Source organism: Diadema antillarum, unplaced genomic scaffold (genome assembly GCF_040938485.1).
Source record: "Diadema antillarum isolate AM-2024a unplaced genomic scaffold, OU_Dant_1.0 seq00000043_RagTag, whole genome shotgun sequence".
Classification (NCBI taxonomy): Eukaryota; Metazoa; Echinodermata; class Echinoidea; order Diadematoida; family Diadematidae; genus Diadema; species Diadema antillarum.
In genome coordinates this window covers 61,956-84,090 of record NW_027271155.1, presented here as the reverse complement: position 1 = coordinate 84,090, position 22,135 = coordinate 61,956, and the positions used below count along the sequence as shown (strand labels likewise).

The following is a 22,135-nucleotide window of genomic DNA, read 5'->3' as shown; positions in this document are numbered from 1 at the left end:
GTCTGAGACTTCCAAAACTTCCAAAAGAATCTCAATAGTAATACATGTATATATCAAGTTTGAAGAAAATCCTGTAGGCATTGCATAAATATGGGGGAAATAGTGAAATTTTGAGATGACCTTGACCTTCTGCCCTGACCTTTCACCAGTGACCCCAAATTCCCTAGATAATCACTGCCAGTCAGTACATGCATATGTAGGCCTACTCAGTTCCATGAAGATACCTCGAACAATTTGCGAAATATAGGGAAAAAAAGTGAAATTTGAACATTTTAACTTGACCTTTGACCTCATGACCCCAAACTCTCTCTGGAGAATCTTTATTTGGTAGTACATGTACGTTTATAAACTAAGTTTCAAGATATTGCATAGATATCCGGGAAAAAGTGAAATTTTGAGCATTTGACCTTGACATTTTGACCTTTGACCTTAAGCATGTGCACCCAAAAGTTGATACACACAACTTTACCCACTCATACACATGCATGCCAAATTTCATTTGGATACCTCAAACAGTTTTTTAGTTTCGCTGTCCACAAAACTGATTACGGACGGACAACCCAAAAACATAATGCCTCCAGCGACACTTCCTTGGCTGAGGAATAAAAATTCAAGAGCAAAATATGCCAGAGGTTACAATGTTAATCACGGTGGAAACATTTGAGCATTAACTTACTATAATTAAATCATTTGCTCCACCTGTCGTGTTTATTTTTCAAATAGTAAAGTTCACAGGAAAACATGACAGCATCAAGAGCAGTATGCACATGGAGAAAAAAAAAATCAAAACTATGTGGGCCTGTGAGGTATAATAGATATGTGACCTGACATAAAGGGATGTTTATATAGCAAATCTATTTCATGCATCATACACATTTTAATTTATAGTAATTGGTAAGATAAAATGTCTGTACAATGACTGCTTGGGGCTTTATTTTTCTTTCATATTCATTTATAACAGGATTAGCAGTAAACTATAGAGAAAGTTGCTAAACAACTGGCATACAGGCAGAATCAATTTCTTCTATTTGATTGTGATTTATATAAACATGTCAGAGACCTTTGCTGTTGTTTTGATGCCAATTTTTACCAATATTTTCATTGACTTTTGTCTTTCTTTCATGAAGGGCCTACACTTTACAAGCATTGTCTTTTTAGTGGGTCCCTCCATTTTTCGCAAAGTGCATATTGTTTACACTGTCAAATCCAAATTGTTTTGTTTACATGATTTCTATCACTAAAGAAAGTGAGATGTATATCATGTTATTCTTATTGTTGTAAAACAGAAAATTGGATTGAATTGAATTGAATTGACCTATGTCATTGACAAGCATTATTGGCAATTATCAAAATTTATGACGGCTATGAGGAAAGGATGGCAAAGAGTACATTTTTTCTATTGACATTTTTACTTTTGACACTTCTTCCCCTGACATTTCTACCCTTACAATTTTTACTGACATTTTTATCCTGGACCCGGCAATGTATGGTTTACTAGAAATGTTGCTATGGCGACTGGTATGCATCTGCCACAACGCATGGTTCTCCCAATAAGTCTATAGTACAATGTACGTCTTGACAATGAGTGATGACAATTTCACATAATTAGCAAAAACTTAAAATGACATATTTGTAACAAATGTGGCGATTGTTCACTTTCCTTGAAGTAGGTTAATTGGATCAATGGCTATATCGTTTAAGGGAGCAGGTATTAGGGGCTTTGACGATTGTTACTTGACCTTTAACCCTTATATATGCATTGACTAATTTCCAAAGTATGGAGAAAAAGTGTAATTTCAGCATCAAATAGTAAAATTTTAGCATTTCAACCTGGCCTTTGATCCTTGAACTTTGACCCCATGACCCCAAAATTACCCAGGGAATCACTGACAGTCAGTACATGCATATATATGTACGAAGTTCCATGATGATACCTTGAGCCGCTTCGAGATATGGAGGAAGTGGAATGTAGCCTTTTCACTTGACCTTTAACCTTTTGACCTTTGACCCAAAAACTTTCCTAGAGAATTTCTATTTGGTAATACATGTATATAAAGAAAAACCCTTGACACATTGCATAGATATGAGGGAAATAGTGAATCTTAAGGAGTTGACTTTGATCTTTAGACCTTTGACCCCGTGACCCCCAAATTTCAAAGAGAATCATTGTCAGGGAGTACATGCACATGTTCTAAGTTCCATGAGGATACCTTGGACCATTTCCGAGACATGGGGAAAAAGGGGAATTTGAGCACTTTCACATGACCATTGATATTTGACCTTTGACCTCACATTGCAAAACTTTTTTCTAAAGAATCTTTCTTGGGTAATACATGTATACACAAACTTGTGAAATTTTGAGCATTTGACCTTGACCTTTGACCTTAAGCATGTACACTCAAAAGTTCATAGGCACAACTTCATCCACTTATGCATATACATACCAAGTCTCATTAGGATATCTCACGTTTTTTCAGTTATGCTGTCCACAAAATTAATTACGGACGGACGGAAGGATGGACAGAAGGACGAAAGTACAGACAACCCAAAAACATAATGCCTCCGGCGACACTTGGTGGCAGAGGCATAAAAATGTCCCCCTTCTTTACAGAAGGAAAATAAACTATTAGTGTCAAGTTTGCATTTACTTACATGCTACTCTGTAGGATAATGCTGGGGTTGACAAGTCTTGCTCTTGGGACTGCTGCAGGCATATCATTACAAGTGCATCTCAATAAAGCTGATCTTGTTCTACTAAGTTTCTCGTTTAGCATGAAAGTGTCATTTAAAGATTGAGCAGTACTGGTGTCCTGGGCGACATAATATGACAAAAGAATCCTCACGACTTCAGCTACAAGAATTCTTACCAGCTGGTCAATCACATCTTCAGAGCATTTGTTCATCAGTGGCAGAGGTAGGCTAGCAAAAACTTTCTGAGCCCAGAAGCGATCTAGGTGTTTGGTCATCCATCTGTCAAAAAGAGATCAAAATAAATGGAGATCCTCGAAAAAATGTTTCCTGCTTTTAATGCTTCAAAATCATAATTCCTGACATAAATGCCACTACTAAAGTTTTGCCTTCTAAATACATAACATTTACAAAATATTCCCCCCCCCCCAAACAAAAAAAAAAAAATGCAGAGAATTAATATATTGCAGGTCTTCACTGAGACTAATATTTACAAAGGTCTTCACACAAAAAGCAAAAAACAAAACCCAGTAAGACACAAAGCAATGATAGTAACAAAAAGGGTAATGACTGCTGTCACAACTGTGTAAACAATACAGCAACTTCAAAATAAATTCCATGTGGAATGCTTTGCTCTTTCAGAACGTCTATGAATTGAGGTATTAAATGTGAGAGAACTCTGGCAGTCAGACCATAACACCATAAGTACTGAGGCAGAAACCTGAGATTTACATGTAGGAGGGGCATGCAGCACTTTTCTGTGCACTTTGCATACTTAATGAGATGTGAGACACTGCTTTCTAAAATTGCAATAATTAATGATCACAGTCACGCATTATGAAAATACAAGTTGCACACTGTATGAGCATGAAAGCTGATAGGAAACACTTACAGTTATGACTATGTTTCTTTAAATTTGACCCCTGAGTACTGGATAAGATTTTACCAACCAAGATTTGCAAAATTAAAATACATGCACAAGCTCCTGTCTACACTATTTGCATTGAATGTCAGTGGGCAATTCATAAAAATTTAATGCTGAGAATATTTCTGGTTTTACAGTATGTGATGAATAAAACAGAAACATTCTTTCCTGCTTTTCAGCTCAAATGTTAAATAAATCTGGTTGTATCAGACTTATTCTTAGGTCATTTTTTGGATCAAATTTTCCTCTTTACGCATCATTTCATTTGCTATATATCTTTAATGGTTTTACATTGGTCAGGAGTAAGCAAAGTATCATGTACATTGTAGATTGTGCCCATGGATTTCTGTATTCCAGGTCTGTCATTGGGCTGACTCCAAACTAAAGCTTGTAATTCAAAACAAGGCCATCCGTGATGTTGACCTACTAATGTATCTGTGCTACATGCTACACACCTGTTAATATCAAATCTGTCAACCGTTGACATTCAACAAGGCTTTACATTGATCAATTGATGTTTCATATCTCTACTCATATTGTGCCAACAATACTTCAGATCACTTGTAGATTATAAAAATGTGTCTCTGTAAAGTACTAATATTAAAAAAAAAAATATATATATATATATATATATACATATATATATATATATATATACGACGACAAACTGCCAAAAATGCAAAGGTATAAAGTGATGTAAAAACACAGCTGTGCATGCATGAAGCAGACATTTTCATGTACTGTAAAAGTGGAAATTTTTGCAGTGTTTAAATTTTCGCACATTTCACGCAACCAGAAACTAGTGCAAAAATAAAAGCACGCAAATATTTTTGCTTGCCAAATGTTCTAGTAGTTAATGTTTTGATTCCGAAGAATTAAAACCACGCGAAACTCTTCTTACCTGGCCAAGCGCGGAAAAATTAGATCTCACGACAATATCCACCTTTACAGTATTAGTTACCTAATAGACTAAAATTTGAACATGCTTTTCCTCAATTGCAATCATATTTGTCAACATAACATGACTGCTATAATATTGCTGCCAAACTAAAGAATATTGGGCCCTGCTCTAGCATCCCCCCCCCCCAACACACACACACACACCACCACCACCATTATTAGGGAGCTTTAGATTTGCTGCGCGGATGTTCGAGACAACGCTTGAGCTGGACGTTCTCTTCGTCCCTGCGTCGCGCTGAAAAGTAGCTTAATATTACGCTGGGATGCAACCTATAAAAAATAAAATGGCGCCCTCATATGATCGGTGCATGAAGTAGCTCTCTACGTCATGAACTGAGCTGACGTAAAAAATAGCACACAACGCATAATGAAAACAAGATCACCTACCTCAAGCTTGCATGTGACAACTGTGGGAGACCAAGCTCTCACTCAGTGCATAGCAGTGGGGAATAAGTAACATGCAGTCTGCACACAATGGCTGTAAGGATGAAATCAAAAATATCACAGTTTGGGGAAAAATTGTATTAAAAAAACCTTAAAATACTTTTGTCTTTGTTACGAGAACTATTAGTTTCTTTAAGTGATGGTGTCCTACTTACCTCTTTTTCAACATTGAAAAGCACTTTTGTGTTTTGGGTATTTCTATTTTGTGTCCCTGTCATTGTATACTCTACTTCTACATGTGCATTGAAGCATGTACCACCCGCAAGCAGACACAATGGTGCGAATCGAGTTCCTCGTAAAGTTGACTTAAAAGTACATTGTAATTTGGAACATGTGACCCTATTACTGACCTACATGTAAATATATGATCTTGCACAGCATCATAACATAAAATTCCCCAAGTACATCTCTAACCCAAGTTTATTTGTACGTGGAGTAATGGTTTGAAAGTTATTTCTTGGCAGACAAGTCTTGCAGCTAAACTCTAATTCAAGATGGATAAGTGCTTTTTCAATCTCTTGGTGGTCTTACTCATTTCTATACCTTTCTTCACTAGTATCTTGATGAGATAAGATTAATGCATCAACAATTTTATCCCCTCGAATTTGCAATCAATATTGAATATGTGAGAAAAAGTTAGTAAAATTTCTGCAGTTTATAAAAAGGTAATACATATCTGAAGGTCATTTATTGTATTACCTTCAAATCCAGCAAGTTGCAGAAACTGTGTTATGTGGTTTGAAGCTGTATCTTTATATCAGACATTACTCAGAATACTATTCATATTTAGCATTTCACAAACGAGAAGAAAAATTTTCTTTTATTTCAGCTTTTTGTTGTTCACATGTAATTGCTCGATTTAGTTGCAGAGTTTTCAAAAGCTTAAATGCTAAACTTATGACTTGATTTGTGACCAGACACTCTACAGTGTATCTAGAAGACAAGTTCCTGCTTCCATCTCAAGCTGGCGATATTTTTTTTAAAATTAAATTTTCTTTCCAATTATGAATGAATGAGTGGATTTAATCTGTTCCATTTAATCCTTCTCCAATAATTGATATGCAATAATATTCAGAGGCACTGATTCAATTACAAAAAAGATGGAGTTGCGAGCTTTGCAAAATGCAGACAACATGACATACAATAATCATACTTTAATTACCTTATGGAAAAAATGACACCATTCTCTTTTCAGATAGAAAGCAGTCACCTCTTTAAGACCCTCTAGTCCATACATGTCAGCTGCCTGCAGCACATCCCTGCCAAACAAAAAAGTATCGACATTGTTACATATATCAAATTATGATATTGTACAGAATTTACATTGGTACTATGAAGAAAGTATCTCAAACAAGAGCGCTCGCAACGGGGGACCTGTTCGAGCACCGGTGTATCCCCCAAACCCGTCCCCTATGCCCCATCTGGATGACTTTTTAGGCCAAAATGTTGTATAATATGGTAACCGTCGCAGGATACAGTGAAATAAGATGAACAAAGAGTCTGGTATAGCACATACAAGGAATATGACACGTCATCCGACAAAAGTCTGAACAATGTCGGCACTGTCAATGAAAACTTTTATTACCTAGAATAACTACCCAGAAACCTCAATAGCAAGTTTGAATAAAATCCGACACGAAATGTGGCTGATAGAGCACAAACAAAGAAATGTGACATGGCATCCAAATCAGAGCACTGAGGGCACTGTCACCACAAACGGTTGTGTCCTACATGTACATGTAGAATTACCATCCAAAACACCTCCTATGCAAGTCTGAAATAAAGTCCAAGGAGACATCAGGCTGGTATAGCACGTACAGGAAATATGAAATGCCATCCTTTTAAAAGTTGGAACAATGAGGGTGCTGCCAATTGAAACTTTTGTTACCTGTAGAATAACCCCCTGCTAACATCCCACAGCAAGTTTACATAAAATCTGACAAGAAATGTGGCTGATAGAGCATATACACCAAAAATGTGACATGGCATCCGAGTCCGAACACTAAGGGCTCTGTCATCACAAAACTGTTGTGTCCTACATGTACAATAACCAACCATGCACCTCCTTAACAAGTGTGAATAAAATCTGTCCAGTAACAATAAAGTTATTGAATAAATAGGCATTTTTGCAAATTTTGACCTGATGGTGACCTTTGACCTTGTAAAAGGTGGAAAAGTGGGGGCAGCATCACCAATAGGTATAGGTTGTACACTTGACTATGATACACTTAACTTGACAAATTTCTGTCAAGACACACAGCCATCGCATACACAAACAGTCCCTGAAAAAAGTACCCTTTTTGTGTGTAAAGACGGAACAAGCGAAGGCACCATAACCAAAAACAATACTGTTTTTATAGGCTTCTTTGTTTTACCATAATACACATTCATGCTAAATCTTAAGATGATTCAAGAAGAAGTGCAGCCGGATAGAGCGCTTCTTTATGAAATTCTCCTAGCGGCGGATGCTGTGGACGCTGCAGATGCTGCGGCGGCAATGTGACAAGGCCAAATCCATAGTATCCTCCGAACTCTCGTTCGAGGGATACAATCATGAGCATAACAACAGCAATCAATAATAAGTGCAGAACAAATGCCAAGGTTACCGTTATGTTTGTCGTCATTCTGTTTTCCCATTAATACAAACTGTAATATCTTTATTTCATTCTTTTGATTTAGTGATTTAAGAATTCATGAGACAATTTCAAGAATCAAATATCATTTACAATTTTCCTAATTTTAGAAATCAATTCAAATTCCTTACCATCTTATATTGCTTCTTCTCTTCATTTCTCTTTAATCTGGGGTTTGATGGAAGATTCTTGATTTTCCTCCATTATCTTAGCCTTCATTGATCTTTTAGGCTTCAAAGATATTGTAGAGGTCAGAGCTTTATTTCTGCAACTTAATTTATTTTTTTTTCATTGTGTTAATTTTTTTTTCTTATTGGTACATGGAAAAGCACTTATGAAGAGCATACATGAATGACAACTTGCTAATTTTTGCAATTTTTACTTTTGTGCCTTTGAAGAGAAAAACGAAAGTGCTCCCTCATGCATAAAGTTTACTTTTTTTATTGACCTAACAGAGTGATAGCCAATTAAATTACCTTCCATATGATATATAATATATTTTACTTTTAGACAAATATTCTATGAGAAATATAAACTTGAAAAAGTGTTTATTTTCTTCTTTTTTTTTGCTGAGTGTGAGTCAAGAGAAAACTTTAAAAAGAATTTGTGTAGAAAATTGTAGTAAATTTGTCACCCTCAATGGCTCATTTATTCAAAGAGCTATAGCTTCCGTATTCCTTGTCCGATTTAGCTCAAATTTGCAATGAATAAATCAAATAAGTAATACAATTGATTAAGAGAAACTTCATCTGCAAGTACTGGTTCCCTTTAAATAATGTAGAAGTAGTTTGCTCCCCAAGGTTTTGGTAAAATTGTGGTTACCATGGCAACGCTTTGTCTCACAAAAAAAAAAATCAGGTCTTCCACATCTATATCTTAATGCCACGATATCCACCAAATTTGATTTCAGATTGCTTCAAAATTATGGAAGTAGTTCACTTCCACAAGATTTTTGAGAAAATATGCAGTTGCCATGGCAATGCCTTGTCAGGTACATACACAAAGAGTGTCTTGCATCACAACACCTACAGATCATTATACATACCAATTTGAAATGAATTGCTTAAATACTGCGGAAGTAGTTCGCTCCACAAGGTTATGGGAAAATTGTGGTTACCATGGCAACACTTTCTCTGACAAAAAAAAACAAAACATGTCTTGCACATCTATACCTTCAATGTCATCATGTACCCCAAGTTTTATCTAAATTGCTTTAAAAACTGCAGAAAGAAATAGTGACGCAAAATTTGCAACTGACTGCCTAACCGACTGACCGACCGATCATTACGCTGATTCCCATATACCCCCTATATACTTTGAGTATGTAAATGCAGAAATTTTAGTGGTACATTAATTTTCACATATTTTGCGCTACTTTCTGGCTAGTGCAAATTCTAAGACCTTGCAAAAATATCTTCAACATTTTCTCTGCATATTTTCAATGAGTTGACCAACTGCAAAGCCGCCTATTCAAAAAACCCGGGAATATGTTTTTGAGGCTGCTCAATGTGAAAAATTAATCATGCAAAAATATAGATGTGTACAGCATATCATACAATTTTACCAGGCCTGAGAGGCTCTGGTTTAAACCAAAGAGTATAGAAGCTAACGCTAAGAGAGGGCGTACTCTCTTCGCGATTTCGCATGCAAACGGGTGTAGTACGCCATGGAGCCCAACATGGAGGCCCAATGGTGGCCATTTTAGTAATAATAACGCGAGCTTCTTAACATGTAAGCCTATGGAGCAAACTGTGCCTTCCACTCATTTTCTTCATTTTTTAGGAGGTACACCGGAGGTGAAATTGTGTTTCAGACCTCAAATAATATCAGCAGAAGCATATTTTCTGTTGATACATTGAAAAGAATTTGAAGTAATGTCATTTACTTTTCAATCTGTAGTCCTTCAAAGTTTGTGTTTGAGCTGACAAACGCCGTCTATCTCTTTCTCTCTCGGGCTACTTTAGCTCAAAACTTTGTGGTACTACATATTGGAAAATAAATGACATTTCTTCAACTGCATTTCATGATTATGACAGGAATGATACTTCTGTATGACAAAACAAGGTCCTATATAAGTACATCTCTTCCCCTGTATGCCCCCCTAAAAAGGGGAAAGAAATGAAAGGGAGAGACAGAAATCACTGCTATTTACAGCACTGTTAGAAGGCTCTGTTATGATCACGTAATATATCATGTGCAATCTGAACATTCCAAAGTGTGCTGCCAAAAGACAACTCATCATGTCTTGGAACATTAAGGCGATAGACCATAACAAATCTGCAGTGATCCAATAGTTCTCTCCTGCTGAAATTGAAAAGTGTACTTGCTGCTTGGAAGCACCGAGGAATTTGTCACTGCATATAACTCCACCCTTTTTGCCATCCTGGATAATTATGCTCCAGTAAAACGTCGCTCTGTCGTAGTTCGCCCTATGATCTCAATGGTACAGTGACGAAATATACGACAAGAAAGGTTAGTTTGAAGGCAGTTCGAGAGGAAATGGAGATCATCGAAACTTGAGATCCATAGACAACTGTATTGCCAGCAACGACAGCGGGTTCAGGGCCTCCAATCCGTGCAGCTAAAGTAGCATATATCACTCAAAGAGAATTGAAGACTGTGGGAAAAGACTCTAGACAGTTATTTAAAGTTGCAAATGAACTCCTGAGCAGAAAGCAAAACGTCCTCTCTTCCTCAGCATGAATCAAACAAAGATTTGTCTGATCAATTCAACAAATACTTCGTCAGTAAAATTATGGCCATTCGTTCATCTCTTCCTGTTGTCCATATGACTGACTTCACTGTGAAGACCTCTGCATGCCTGGAATGTCTTTCCTCCCACATCTATTAATGAGATATTTGAGATCATACAGAAATCACCATGTACGTCTTGTGAGCTGGACCCAATGCCCTCCACTCTTCTGAAGAAATGTGTTTGCCTGCATTTGCTCCCTGCATTGCTAAAATAGTTAATCAGAGTTTTTCAACTGGCATCATCCCCACCTGCCATGAACAGAAGACAGCTGTGATTCGTCCAGTTTAGACCCTGAAATCCTGCTGAATTATCGTCCTATATCCAACTTAATACCTTACCTCAGTAATATAATGGAACGTGTTGCTTTCTCATGGCTTCTTGGGCAATCTACAAGACAACAATCTCTTGGATTTCTTCCAGTCAGCGTCTTAGGCCCTCATCATTAGCGTTCAAACGCTTCTTGCGAACCTTAGTGATAATATTTTGAAGCAGAATGGATAGCGGAAAACATCACAGCGCTTGTCCTCCTTGATATGTCTGCCCGCCTTTGACACTGTCGATCACCGAATCCTCATTCAACGAATAAGATCTGTCAAGGTCTCTGGTACTGCATTGCGCTGGTTCACCTCCTATCTTTCTGGCCGTCTCCAGTACATCAAGATTGATGACTGCAGCGTCAAAAACCTGTAGCCACCAAGTTTGGAGTTCTCACAAGGATCAGTTGGCGGCCCACTCCTCTTCTCTACTCTATCTTCAGCCCATTAGTCAGATCATTCGGAAGCACAATGTTTATTATCATTGCTATGCTGATGACATTCAATTGTTTGTTTCCTTCCCGCCATCTGAAACTGCAGCAGCAACAGTATTAAAACAACTTGAAATCTGTGTTGATGAAATCAAAGGTTGGATGAGCAAAAATCAACTAAAGACTGAACGACAATAAAACAGAGTTATTGGTACTTGGGACAAGACAAATGCTGACAAAGGCTTAATTGAGAATTGGTAACAGTGTTATTAACTCTTCTGAAAAAGCACGCAATCTTGGTGTTGTTTTTGATAGTACCATGTCCTTCAAATATCATGTTGCGTACATATCACAATCTGTAAGATTCCAGTAGCGTAATCTGGGTTTTATTCAGAAATAATCTCACTAAAACAGCAGCGGAACAACTTATACATGCTCTTATTTCCTCTCGTATAGATTATTGTAACTCCTTGTTTTTCGGTATGTCAAAACAACAAATCAACACTCTACGTCTTCAAAACTCTGCCGTAAGATTACTGACCTATAGTAGGGAAAACTGCTCACATCACGCCAGTGTTACGTTCTCTACCATTGGCTTCCTGTTGAAAAGCGAATTATTTTCCAAAATTGCTCCTTCTTGTGTATCATGTGGTTCACTCAACTGCATTCGAGTATTCCCAGAATTCTTTATTATTGTTGTATGACTACTGTATGAGCACATGGTTATGGTACAAAGTACATGTACACAATACATGTAATATGCCTCCAACATGGTCTGACGGTGGGCTGTTTCAAAAGCAACAGTGGGTAGCTAGTAGCTAGGACTGTTTTCTAGTCTCACCTAAATTTCTACGTTTTCTAGCTGTCTAATGGACTATCCTCTCCTGCTAAAAATGTGAGTAGGTCTATATTGGGTACATTCTAACAGCAAGTGTAGACTACCATTGTAAGGATCTTGAACAACATTATTGTCAACATCTTCTTGGTATTTACACTGTTGCTCGAGTTGATGAACTCTTGCAGTTTCTCCTCCGTTACAAGATCAAATCTATATTATGTAAGTTGAACCCGATCTGCGTTTCCAACAACGCTCTCTCGGAGACTGGAGGCATCCATGTTTGTTTACACTTCGCGGTTGACTGATCACAAAGGCATTTTCTCCCAATCACTTTTCAAGTATTGAGCGTATGCATCGTCTGCGGCATGCGATACCCATTTATTTGTACATGAAAATTGACCTTGTCTTCTTGCGTAGCAAAGATGCCATGATACTCATTTATTTGAAATTTGACATTTGAAATTTGAAATTTATTCATATTCCACATAGTGGACATTATATCATGAATATACAGGGTATGACACATAGTGGACATTATAAGCATATCATAACTATACAGAGTATATTATTATGCAAAATATCGTGATATTTTGAGATAAAATTACAACATGTACAAATGTGGAGGGGACTATTTAGAAGCACTGCTTGTTAAATGTAGTCCCCCTACAGATAATAGACAAAATAATATCAAAGATAAGGCGGAGTGGAATAACGAAAACAACATATATACACTATTTACAAGGGCACAATTATGAACCGTACTATGGATATACAGTAAGTCATGTAATGTTACAAAGCACATGTTTATGTACAAAGTGTTTACAGTGTACATTATATACCATTAGAATAATGAATGAAACAGAAGATAACCTTTCGAGTATACTTAATGAAAGTACTTCTAGAAAACATTGGTTGAAATAAACATACGTTTAATTACCATAAAACTGTTTATTAGTACTTATCAAGAAACAAATTTTTGAGCTTAAACTTAAAGCTATTTAAGCTCTGAGCTTGTTTTAGTGAATGATCAAAGGAATTCCAGAGCTTAGGACCAGTAAACATAAAATTTCTGTTGCCAAAACTACCAACGTTCTATTTTTAGGAAGATGATAGTCACTCGCATACCTTGTTGAGTAATTGTGTATAACATTATTTTTTCGAAACATTTCCTTAAATACAGCAGGGGTAGCGTTAATTTCTACATTGTACATAAAACAACCCAGCTGAAGACAATATAAATCAGTAATCTTAAGAATGCGGTTTTCTTTAAACAAGACATCAGTGTGTGATCTATAAGCAGTACTGCATATCAATCGCATTGCTCTTTTCTGCAAGTGAAGTACCCTGTCCATTTTTGTTTGTACTGCATTTCCCCATGCCATTATGCCATAATTAAGGTAAGGTAGAATAAGAGTTGAATATAACATAAGAAGCACTGACTTGGGGAGAATCCGTTTAACGTGATTGATAATGCCAATATTTCTTGAAACTATCTCGCAAATTTTATCAATATGACAATTCCAAGTTAGCTTGAATATTGTCAATTGTAATACCAAGAAATTTTGTAATCTTGACTTCTTTAATGACAGAATTATCAAATATAACTTGGTCAGGAAGTTGTTTAACAGAGTTACTAAATAACATGTGATTGGTTTTTTGTTTATTTAAAGATAATTTATTCGCTTTTATCCAATTTGTTACATGTGTAAGTTCTACATTTAAAACTTTTACTAACTTATTAGGATCACTGTGAGTATGGAATAAATTTGACTCATCAGCAAAGAGGATAAAAGAGAGAACACTTGAAGAACATCGAATGTCATTTACATAGATAGAGAATAACAGAAGACCAAGAAGGCTTCCTTGGGGAACTCCACACGTGATTGGTACCGTAGATGAATTATATCCATCAATGGTAACAAATTGCTTTCTTCCAGAAAGATAACTTTCGAACCATTCCACAGCCTTACCTCTAATACCATAGTGGGCAAGTTTGTATAACAGAATGTCGTGATTTATAGTATCGAATGCTTTAGAAAAATCTAAGAACAAACCGATAGTATGACAGGATTTTTCGATTGAAGCTGATATGGTATTTATTAAACTTAGAATGGCATGAGTTGTGTTATGTTTTTCTCTAAAGCCAAATTGGGAGTCAGATATGATGTTATGAGATTCAAGGAAGGTAGTTGTCCTTGAATGAACAATTTTCTCTAAGATTTTTGATAACAAAGTTAACAAAGATATCAGGCGATAGTTGCTGATACATAATTTGTCTCCTTTCTTGAATATTGAAGTCACCTTTGTGAGTTTCATATTAGATGGTACTTGACCAGATTGTAGCGAAAAGTTGTATAAAAACAATAAAGGATCTGCTATACATGTATAATGTCTTTGATAAGGACATTGCCCATGTCATCATAGCCAGGGGCTTTGTTTGCTTTGAGCTGAAGTACAATTTTGATTAATTCTTGCCTGTCAACTGGTTCGAAAAAAATTGAGAGGTCATTTGGTGAGGAAAGAAATTCGTAAAATGATTTATCACTCAGAGTAATAGTTTCTGTTAAGTTTTGAACCTATTTTGAAAAGTATGAAATAAAAATCTCGGCAATTTCAGACTTGTCCTCAATGACAGTATTATCAACTTGAACTTTAGAAATGGGATTTACAGCCTTCCCTCTATTCAAAACGGTATTTATTACTTTCCAAGTGAATTGACTCAATTGGTCCGCAAAATATTTCTTTTTAGCTAATCTGAGTGTATTGGTACGAATATTTTTGTATGAAATATACTTCATTCGAGAAGTTTCGTCACGGTTCTTGAAAGAATTAACATAAAGAGTACTCTCGCAAAGCAAAATCGCCACAATATCACCAGCAAGATTTTTCTTAAAATCATTTTCCTAGGGAAAATGATTTTTTTTAAATTATTTTCCTAGGGAAAATAGTAAGAATGTGATGGGACAAGGATTTTCATGGTAGAAATATTTCTAGGTGCTTTCACATCAGCCTGATGTTTCCAAACAGAGCTTTTTTCAACATAACAAATTAGCACGATATTTTATAATGTGAATTCAATTAGCGTGATAATGTGACAGCTAAGCTCGAGAAAATGTCTCAACCCTCACTCAGGGAAACTTCTGAAATAGCAGGACTTAGTGAACTACAGTCAACCTCACCTAAGAGATATAATGGGGACTATTAAAGCAAAACATGTCGACTTACGCAAAAGTCGCCTTACATGTAAGTCAACATTTTGTTGACTTATAGATGGAAATTAACTTTCCCTCTACAGAGTAAGATTTATATCGTGATGCGGGATCACCATCCAAATCTCACTCCTTTTTGTCATCAAAACATGCCTAGTATATCTTAGCAACGATCGTATTGTAGTTTATGCTTAAATCACTATATAGATTACACTCAACTTGAAAAATCAAATGCGAATTTCCCAAATCGCATGTAACTCCCCAATTTGAATTCAAGTGCTTAGCTAAACAGACTTGTGTTTGATTTCATATGATCTTGTCGACATGAATTCTAGTGCGGACTGAGTGAAAGTATATATAAATTTCATCTCCAAGGTCGCCATAATTTTTTGCTCAAATTCTCATCGCCATATTCTGAAAAAGAATTATCATTCTCCGCGTTCCAATTGGCAGCATCAATGCTATGTACGGCATGGTCCCGTCTGAAAATAATAATAATAAAACATGTTCGTTAATCCGAAAACGACATATTATAGTCAGATTTACTAATCTTCAGAAAAACAACACTCATTCCATTTTCTGACTAATGAAACTTTGTACTGACATCACCTTTGGCATAACGAACTGTAACAGTTTGTTACCACTTTTTCATTAATTTTTTATAGTGAAGCTGCATTGCGATTCGGTAGTTTGAAACATGCAAATATTGTGATGTCTTTCCCCTGCTACTAAGTCTGGTGCAAAAGCTGCGTATGAAATCAAATGCACGTCTTTTCAGAAACGCACTTGCGTTGATTTTTAGAGTTGCGTTTTTTAGACGAAGTTTCGTTTCTTTTGAAAAACTTCAAGTCTTTTCCGCAATGCTCTTTGCATTTGAATATAATGTTGCTTGTTATTTGATGGACATGCATTTGATCTTTACAGTTGCGTTTAAATGCAATTGAGTTTCAGTTTAGTACATTTTTAAAAATAAATTTCAAAGGATCATCAAATGCGAGTCTTTTCAGCAACGCACTTGTAAAGTTGCATGTGATTTTGATATACTGCATTGGAATTATTAAGTTGCATTTAAGCACTAAGTTTCTAGAAACGGGCCCAGGTTTCCAATCTGGCTTTGGAATAATTAACATCACGAATATTCAGATTGATGAAAGGGCCTATTTCATGTTCGGATATCAAAGATCATTCTATTAGGATTCATAGGCATCTATAATTTGTCCGTTTAGAGAATATCGAATCTTCAGAATAATGATCAAACCTTATTTCAATTTCGGAAGAACAAAGAAAGCTAGTGAGTATCACCTTTAAAAAACATATCCCTACCATCTGCATGAACAAACGATGAGCATGCAGACAGGAGGCGTGATATATACCTATACAGTATTTGACAAAATTGTATACACTACTGACTGCAACCACACGATATATGTTTTTTACTCAACTTAGCAGTTTTTTACGATGCTTGTAATTTTAAACACGACAAAAAAAAGCGAGATGAAATTGTTCGAGAAAAATTTCTCGCTGCACCCTCATTGGACCACGCAGCTTTAGCTCCATGTTTGCACCATACATCATGCTGATAAGACACCTCCATCATACGATACACAAAGACACAAACACCCAGAGAGAGAGAGAGAGAGAGAGAGAGATATGGAGAGGGGGAGGAAGAAAGTGAACTACCTTGGGTACTAGTACTCGAGTGTACAGGAGTGTATGCCCTTTATATTCAGGTGTACGAGACAACGGATGTACGGCACGAACAATACCACGACGTACACTGTTTTAGCGAAATAGGAAGTGGTAATGCCACGAATTTAAGCACGATAACAATTCTTTTTCAGAGTATGGCCATAAGAATTTGAGCAAAAAATTATGTCGACTAAGGCAAGGAAATTTACACACCTCATAATGCAGCTGGCACTCAAAATTCATGTCAACATGTGCGAGTTGTCGACTTATAAATGTGTACTTATTAATACAAGTAAATTTTCAAGGGATAGCAACTTCAGGGAAAAATTGGGACTTTTCTGTCGCATCAACATAAGCGAGTTGTCGACTTATACGATGCTGACTTATAAAGCGAGGTTTACTGTAGTGTGGATTTGATAATGTGGATTCGCCTCAAGAATTAGCGTGATGCATTCCATCATGCCTGGCATGTGTGACCTGATCAATCAAGGCAATCTGCACACAAATCATGGGTAATTTACCCCGAAAAAATTTCGGGCTAATTGTTTTTGGACTGATGTGAATAGGAAATGAAATAGCGCCCTCGTTTTGAGCGATGAATGTCCATGTGTGTTGCTATTTATCTTAGGAAGTGACAAGCACTATTCAATACAATGTATGAAGTATGGGGTCTTAGAAAGCCCAAACCGTCTAAAAAAAAAAAAGAAGGGGAGGGGAGGGAAGATGGCAACATGCAGGCCTACCATTTGTGGGTTAATTCCTGTCAAGTTTGGTCAAAATAAAACTTCTTTGAATGTGATACTTGCAAAGGTTATTAAAATTTGGAAATGGACTTTACAGCAGAAGATAACTAGAAATGTCGCTATGGCGACTGATGCCTCCGCCATAATGCATGATTCTCCCAATAGGCGTATAGTACAATGTCTTCACAATGTGTGATCCATGACAGTTTCACATAACTGGCAAAATACTGAAATGACAGGTTTGTCAGAAATGTCTTGAACTGGGTTTGCTATAATTTTCTAAGAGTGCAGGTACACATATTTGGGGAATTTGGGGGAAGTTTAGGCATTGAGTAATTTCCAAGGTATGAAGAAAGAGTGTGATGACGTACAAAATAGATTTGTGGGAAAAATTGATTTATAAGGATTTTGCGGGTAGATAGAGTGTGTGTAGATAGTAGTGAAGGTCAGAAGGTTAACATATACAGCTTCAATCACACAAACAAAAATGCGTGCTCAATCAATCTCCCTTTTTTTAACTTTATGATCCACCTGGAGAAAAGTTCACACAAATAATTGAAACGAGTCAAATATTCCCTTTTCTGTTTTTATTACAAAATATATATATGGTAGGTATGTTCAAATCAAAATATTGCACAAGTCAGAGAAGTGTAATTTTTGACATCGTAAAACACTCAGATTAATGTGGGAATTCACACGTACGACATGTAGAATGTAGAATGTAGAATGTAGCGCTACAGAGTACAATATACAATCAATATAAAAATGAGGACATACCAACTAGACTCTAAATGAAAGTCAGTGCGAAGTCCATTCAGTAAATGCAAGTGTATGGGCAAATGGCGGATTAAGTGTCCACAGTTCACGGTCCATTTAACGGAGCGATTTAAGCGTGCAGACTGGTTAAGGTAAGCGAATCGCTGTAGCAGGAGACCAAAATGAAGAACTGGAACGGTGACAGAAAAAGGGGCTCGACGAACGGGATCCTGCGGAGCTGAGCGGACGCGATGCGATGAAGAGCTCGATGCGGGGATCGTTCGGAGACTTGATGCGACACTCCGTCGTACGGGGCTGAAGAGCCAACGGAGGTTGAGATGAAGTGCAGCTCTCTACCAGCGCGGTGTGTCGGGCGTCGGCGGGGGGCTGAAGAAAACAGTTCGACAGGACAGTGAGTCGCCTGGAACGATGGTAGACATAGATGATGCTCAGCCGGACAGCGGGTCGTCCATGGCGGGAGCGATGGATGGATGAGGTCACTCGACGACAATGTCAATGAAAGTTGTGCAGTCACTCGACGACAATGTTGGAGGACGAATAAATGAAAGTTCTGTGCAGGAGGCAATAAAACTGCGAAGCTCCATCCCCGAAATCTCTGGTACAGTGCGCAGAGAGGACAGCGGCCGGGTAGAAACTTTAAACAGTCGTTCCTCAACGGTGGTTGAAGCGGGAGTGTTTCAACGCCGCGAAGGATCGTGTGACATCTCGCACGTGCGATGGGTGATGCGCGAATAGAGGTCGCGATTGGTCAAAAGTGACATCAATAACAATAATTACGCACTTAATACGCACTAAAATCTACAGTGATTGGATTAACACTATATGATGAATAATAAATCTACGTAACGTGTGCTACATTATTGCGACACGACATGACCGTGAACCGGTCTAAACCAGATTGAAAGGTCAACCAACTATACATGGGAATTTCCACTAGCTGTAAGACCGGGGAAATCTTAGTGATATTCAATAATGAAACAGTGACAAATTAAACTAGCTAAAACACAGGGTAGCTACACACAAAGTAATGAGCGGCTAATCGAGCCACTACAGATTCTTTTTTTTTCTTTTTTTTGGGAGGGGCATTGAAACGTGGCCTTTGACCCTTAACCTTTGACCTTTGACCTTCTGGCTGGAAATTTCCCGGAGAATCTCCATTAGGTAATGTATGTATTAAGTTTTGAAACGAATAATGCAAGCATTGCATATACTAGTAAATGCGGGAAATAGTAAAATTTTGAGGAGTTGACCTTGACCTTTGACCCCTGACTATTGACCCATGACCCCTAAATTCCCTAGATAATCCCTGCCAGACAGTACATGCATATGTACCAAGTTCCACGAAGATACATTGAACCATTTGCGAGAAAAGTGATTTTGCAACATTTTCACCTAACCTTTGACCTTATGACATGAAACTCTCTCTGGAGAATCTTTACGCAGTAGTACATGTCCACATCAAGTTTCAAGAAAATACCTTTGGGCATTGCATAGATATGGGGGAAATTGCAACATTTGTAGCATTTGACCTTGACCTTTTGACCTTTGACCTCTTGCCAGTGTCACTAAAATCTCCTCAACTAATTGTCCCATCATACATCATCCTTGGACCAAGTTTGGTGAAAACTGCTTCATCCAGATAAATTTTAGGATTTGACCTTGATATTTGACCTTTGACCTCTGTCCGATTTCACTGAAAAACTAATCACGTAATTTTCCCATCATACATCATCCTCAAACAAAGTTTGGTGAAATTTGCTCCATCCAGTCTTGAGTTATCGCGTAAACAGATACAATTTTATGATTTGACCTTGACCTTTGACCTTTAGCCGATTTCACTGAAAATCTAATCAAATAATTGCCCCATCATACTTCATACTTGGACCAAGTTTGGTAAAATTCCAGTGAATATTACTCAAGTTATCGCGTAAACGAAACGGAAAACATAATGCCTCCAGCACCACTTCGTGGCGGAGGCATAAAAATTTGAACACTTCAAGACAGCAAATACCAGACAGAAAGAGATCAACAGACTGTAACAGCTCAAGAGAGCCTGTGGCTCAGGAGAGGAAGGAAATTTTTATATTTTTTGCCTATTGCCTACACTGTTCACCACATTTATATTTAATTTCTAGAACAGGCCTACATACTAGACTGCCTATTGATGTCTTGATAAAAGTGTCAACTGTCTGATAGGGTAAAGAAATACTGTACTGAAATATTCTTAAGAATACCTCAGATTAGCTGTATCAGGCAAGCTGGCTACCCCTCCATACAGGAATGTCAAGATGGTGTCTGCCACAGATTGGCTAATTCTGCATTACAGTGAAATAAAACCCATTGAAAAGAGAGAGAAAAATTATGCATGTTTGACACAACATTCACACCGAAAAATACTGAAGACTTCTAGTACACACCACACACACACATTCACAAAATACACAAGGAAAATCATACCGTATAGCATATGGTCAGGTATCACAATATGTCATGTGTTGATTGTAAGCATTTGAATGAGATTTTTTTTTAATGAACTCCTAGACCTTGCACTTGTAATGTGGCATGCACAAACACCAAGCAATAGAGTGTCTTTCATGCCTCTTGACTTTCATTTAGAATAAACAAAAAATAATAACAATTTCTGGTTTTCATTCCTTCCATTTTATCAAGTCTTGAATGAATTGTCTCCAGTAATGCCTATTGTGAAAAGTTCTGTCAAAGTCTATCAAAAGACATCACCTACAACAGTTGAAAAACCTGCTGCTCCTGCCCTCAGAAAGAATCAATATGCCTTTGCGTTTGGGGGGGGGGGGGGTTACAAGCACAAAATTATCAAAAATTGTCATTTCCCTACACTTAGATGTCATTGTGTATGGTTGCCTTTGATATATGATACCAACCCTCTCAGGTCAATTTCTTGGGAACCACTTTCTCTCCATCCCCCTCCGAGCATCGCAGCAAAGTAGTCACTGCGACATTCCAAGATGAACCTGTGAAATTCATAAACACACTCCTTTTGAGCTTTATTCTTGTGCATAGTTTTGTGGTGGGAACATACATGTATTTCAGTCAATATTATCTTCATGCTCCAAAACACCATCTTCCCAAGATCATTAAGTCCTGGAAAATCCCCATCCTGTCAGTTGGCACAAGTTGTGAATCATCTCTGCAAACTCTCCACATACTTCTCAATGCGCCATTGTACATTTGTTTCCCCACTCCGCATGGTGAGTAGATCAGCTTTAATTGATCGTATTGTACGATGTGTATTTCTAACGCCATAATCCTTGTCAAGCATCTGCTTATGATAATGGTCTCCTGCATTTGTTACACTTAGATTTGCTTAATATGTGTCCTGAACAGCTTGTACATGGAATCTTGATTTTTTTTTTCAATGCATAGAATTACACCTGCTCATCTTTATTTTGTATTACTGTATCAAGAAAAACAGTGCTGTACCTTCATGTCAGTCATTTACTTTATTTCTAAGTATTTCCTCTGTTCAGATATCACTCAATAACTTTGTTCAACTGACTTTGTGTTATATTCTTGTATAAATAAGAGACCAGGGGGTCTCGCGCTCACTTGAGTATTGCAAGTTCACATTCCACACATTCTTGCAAACTCTTACCTGAGAACATTACAAAATTGGGGGGCAGGCCCTAGTGCAGCTTTGAGAGCTGGGGACATGATGTCCTATTTGAATATTCCATCACAATGGCAAAAATA

General features: G+C 37.2%; 1 protein-coding gene across 2 annotated transcripts in view; it reads right to left on the bottom strand.

Moving 5' to 3' along the window:
* LOC139725466 (BTB/POZ domain-containing protein 8-like) overlaps positions 1-22,135 on the bottom strand; it is a 72,543-nt gene that overhangs the window by 15,481 nt on the left and 34,927 nt on the right. Inside the window, exons 5-9 of one of the 2 annotated variants that reach the window (XM_071636543.1) lie at positions 21,307-21,396; positions 20,641-20,721; positions 6,180-6,276; positions 4,961-5,051; positions 2,868-2,970 (exon numbers count right to left, since the gene is read on the bottom strand). In XM_071636543.1, the coding sequence (XP_071492644.1) occupies positions 2,868-2,966 (99 nt within the window). In that variant the 5' untranslated portion in view covers positions 2,967-2,970; positions 4,961-5,051; positions 6,180-6,276; positions 20,641-20,721; positions 21,307-21,396. Of the gene's footprint in view, positions 1-2,867; positions 2,971-4,960; positions 5,052-6,179; positions 6,277-20,640; positions 20,722-21,306; positions 21,397-22,135 lie in introns of those variants that run through there. The other variant, XM_071636542.1, reaches the window with a different exon arrangement.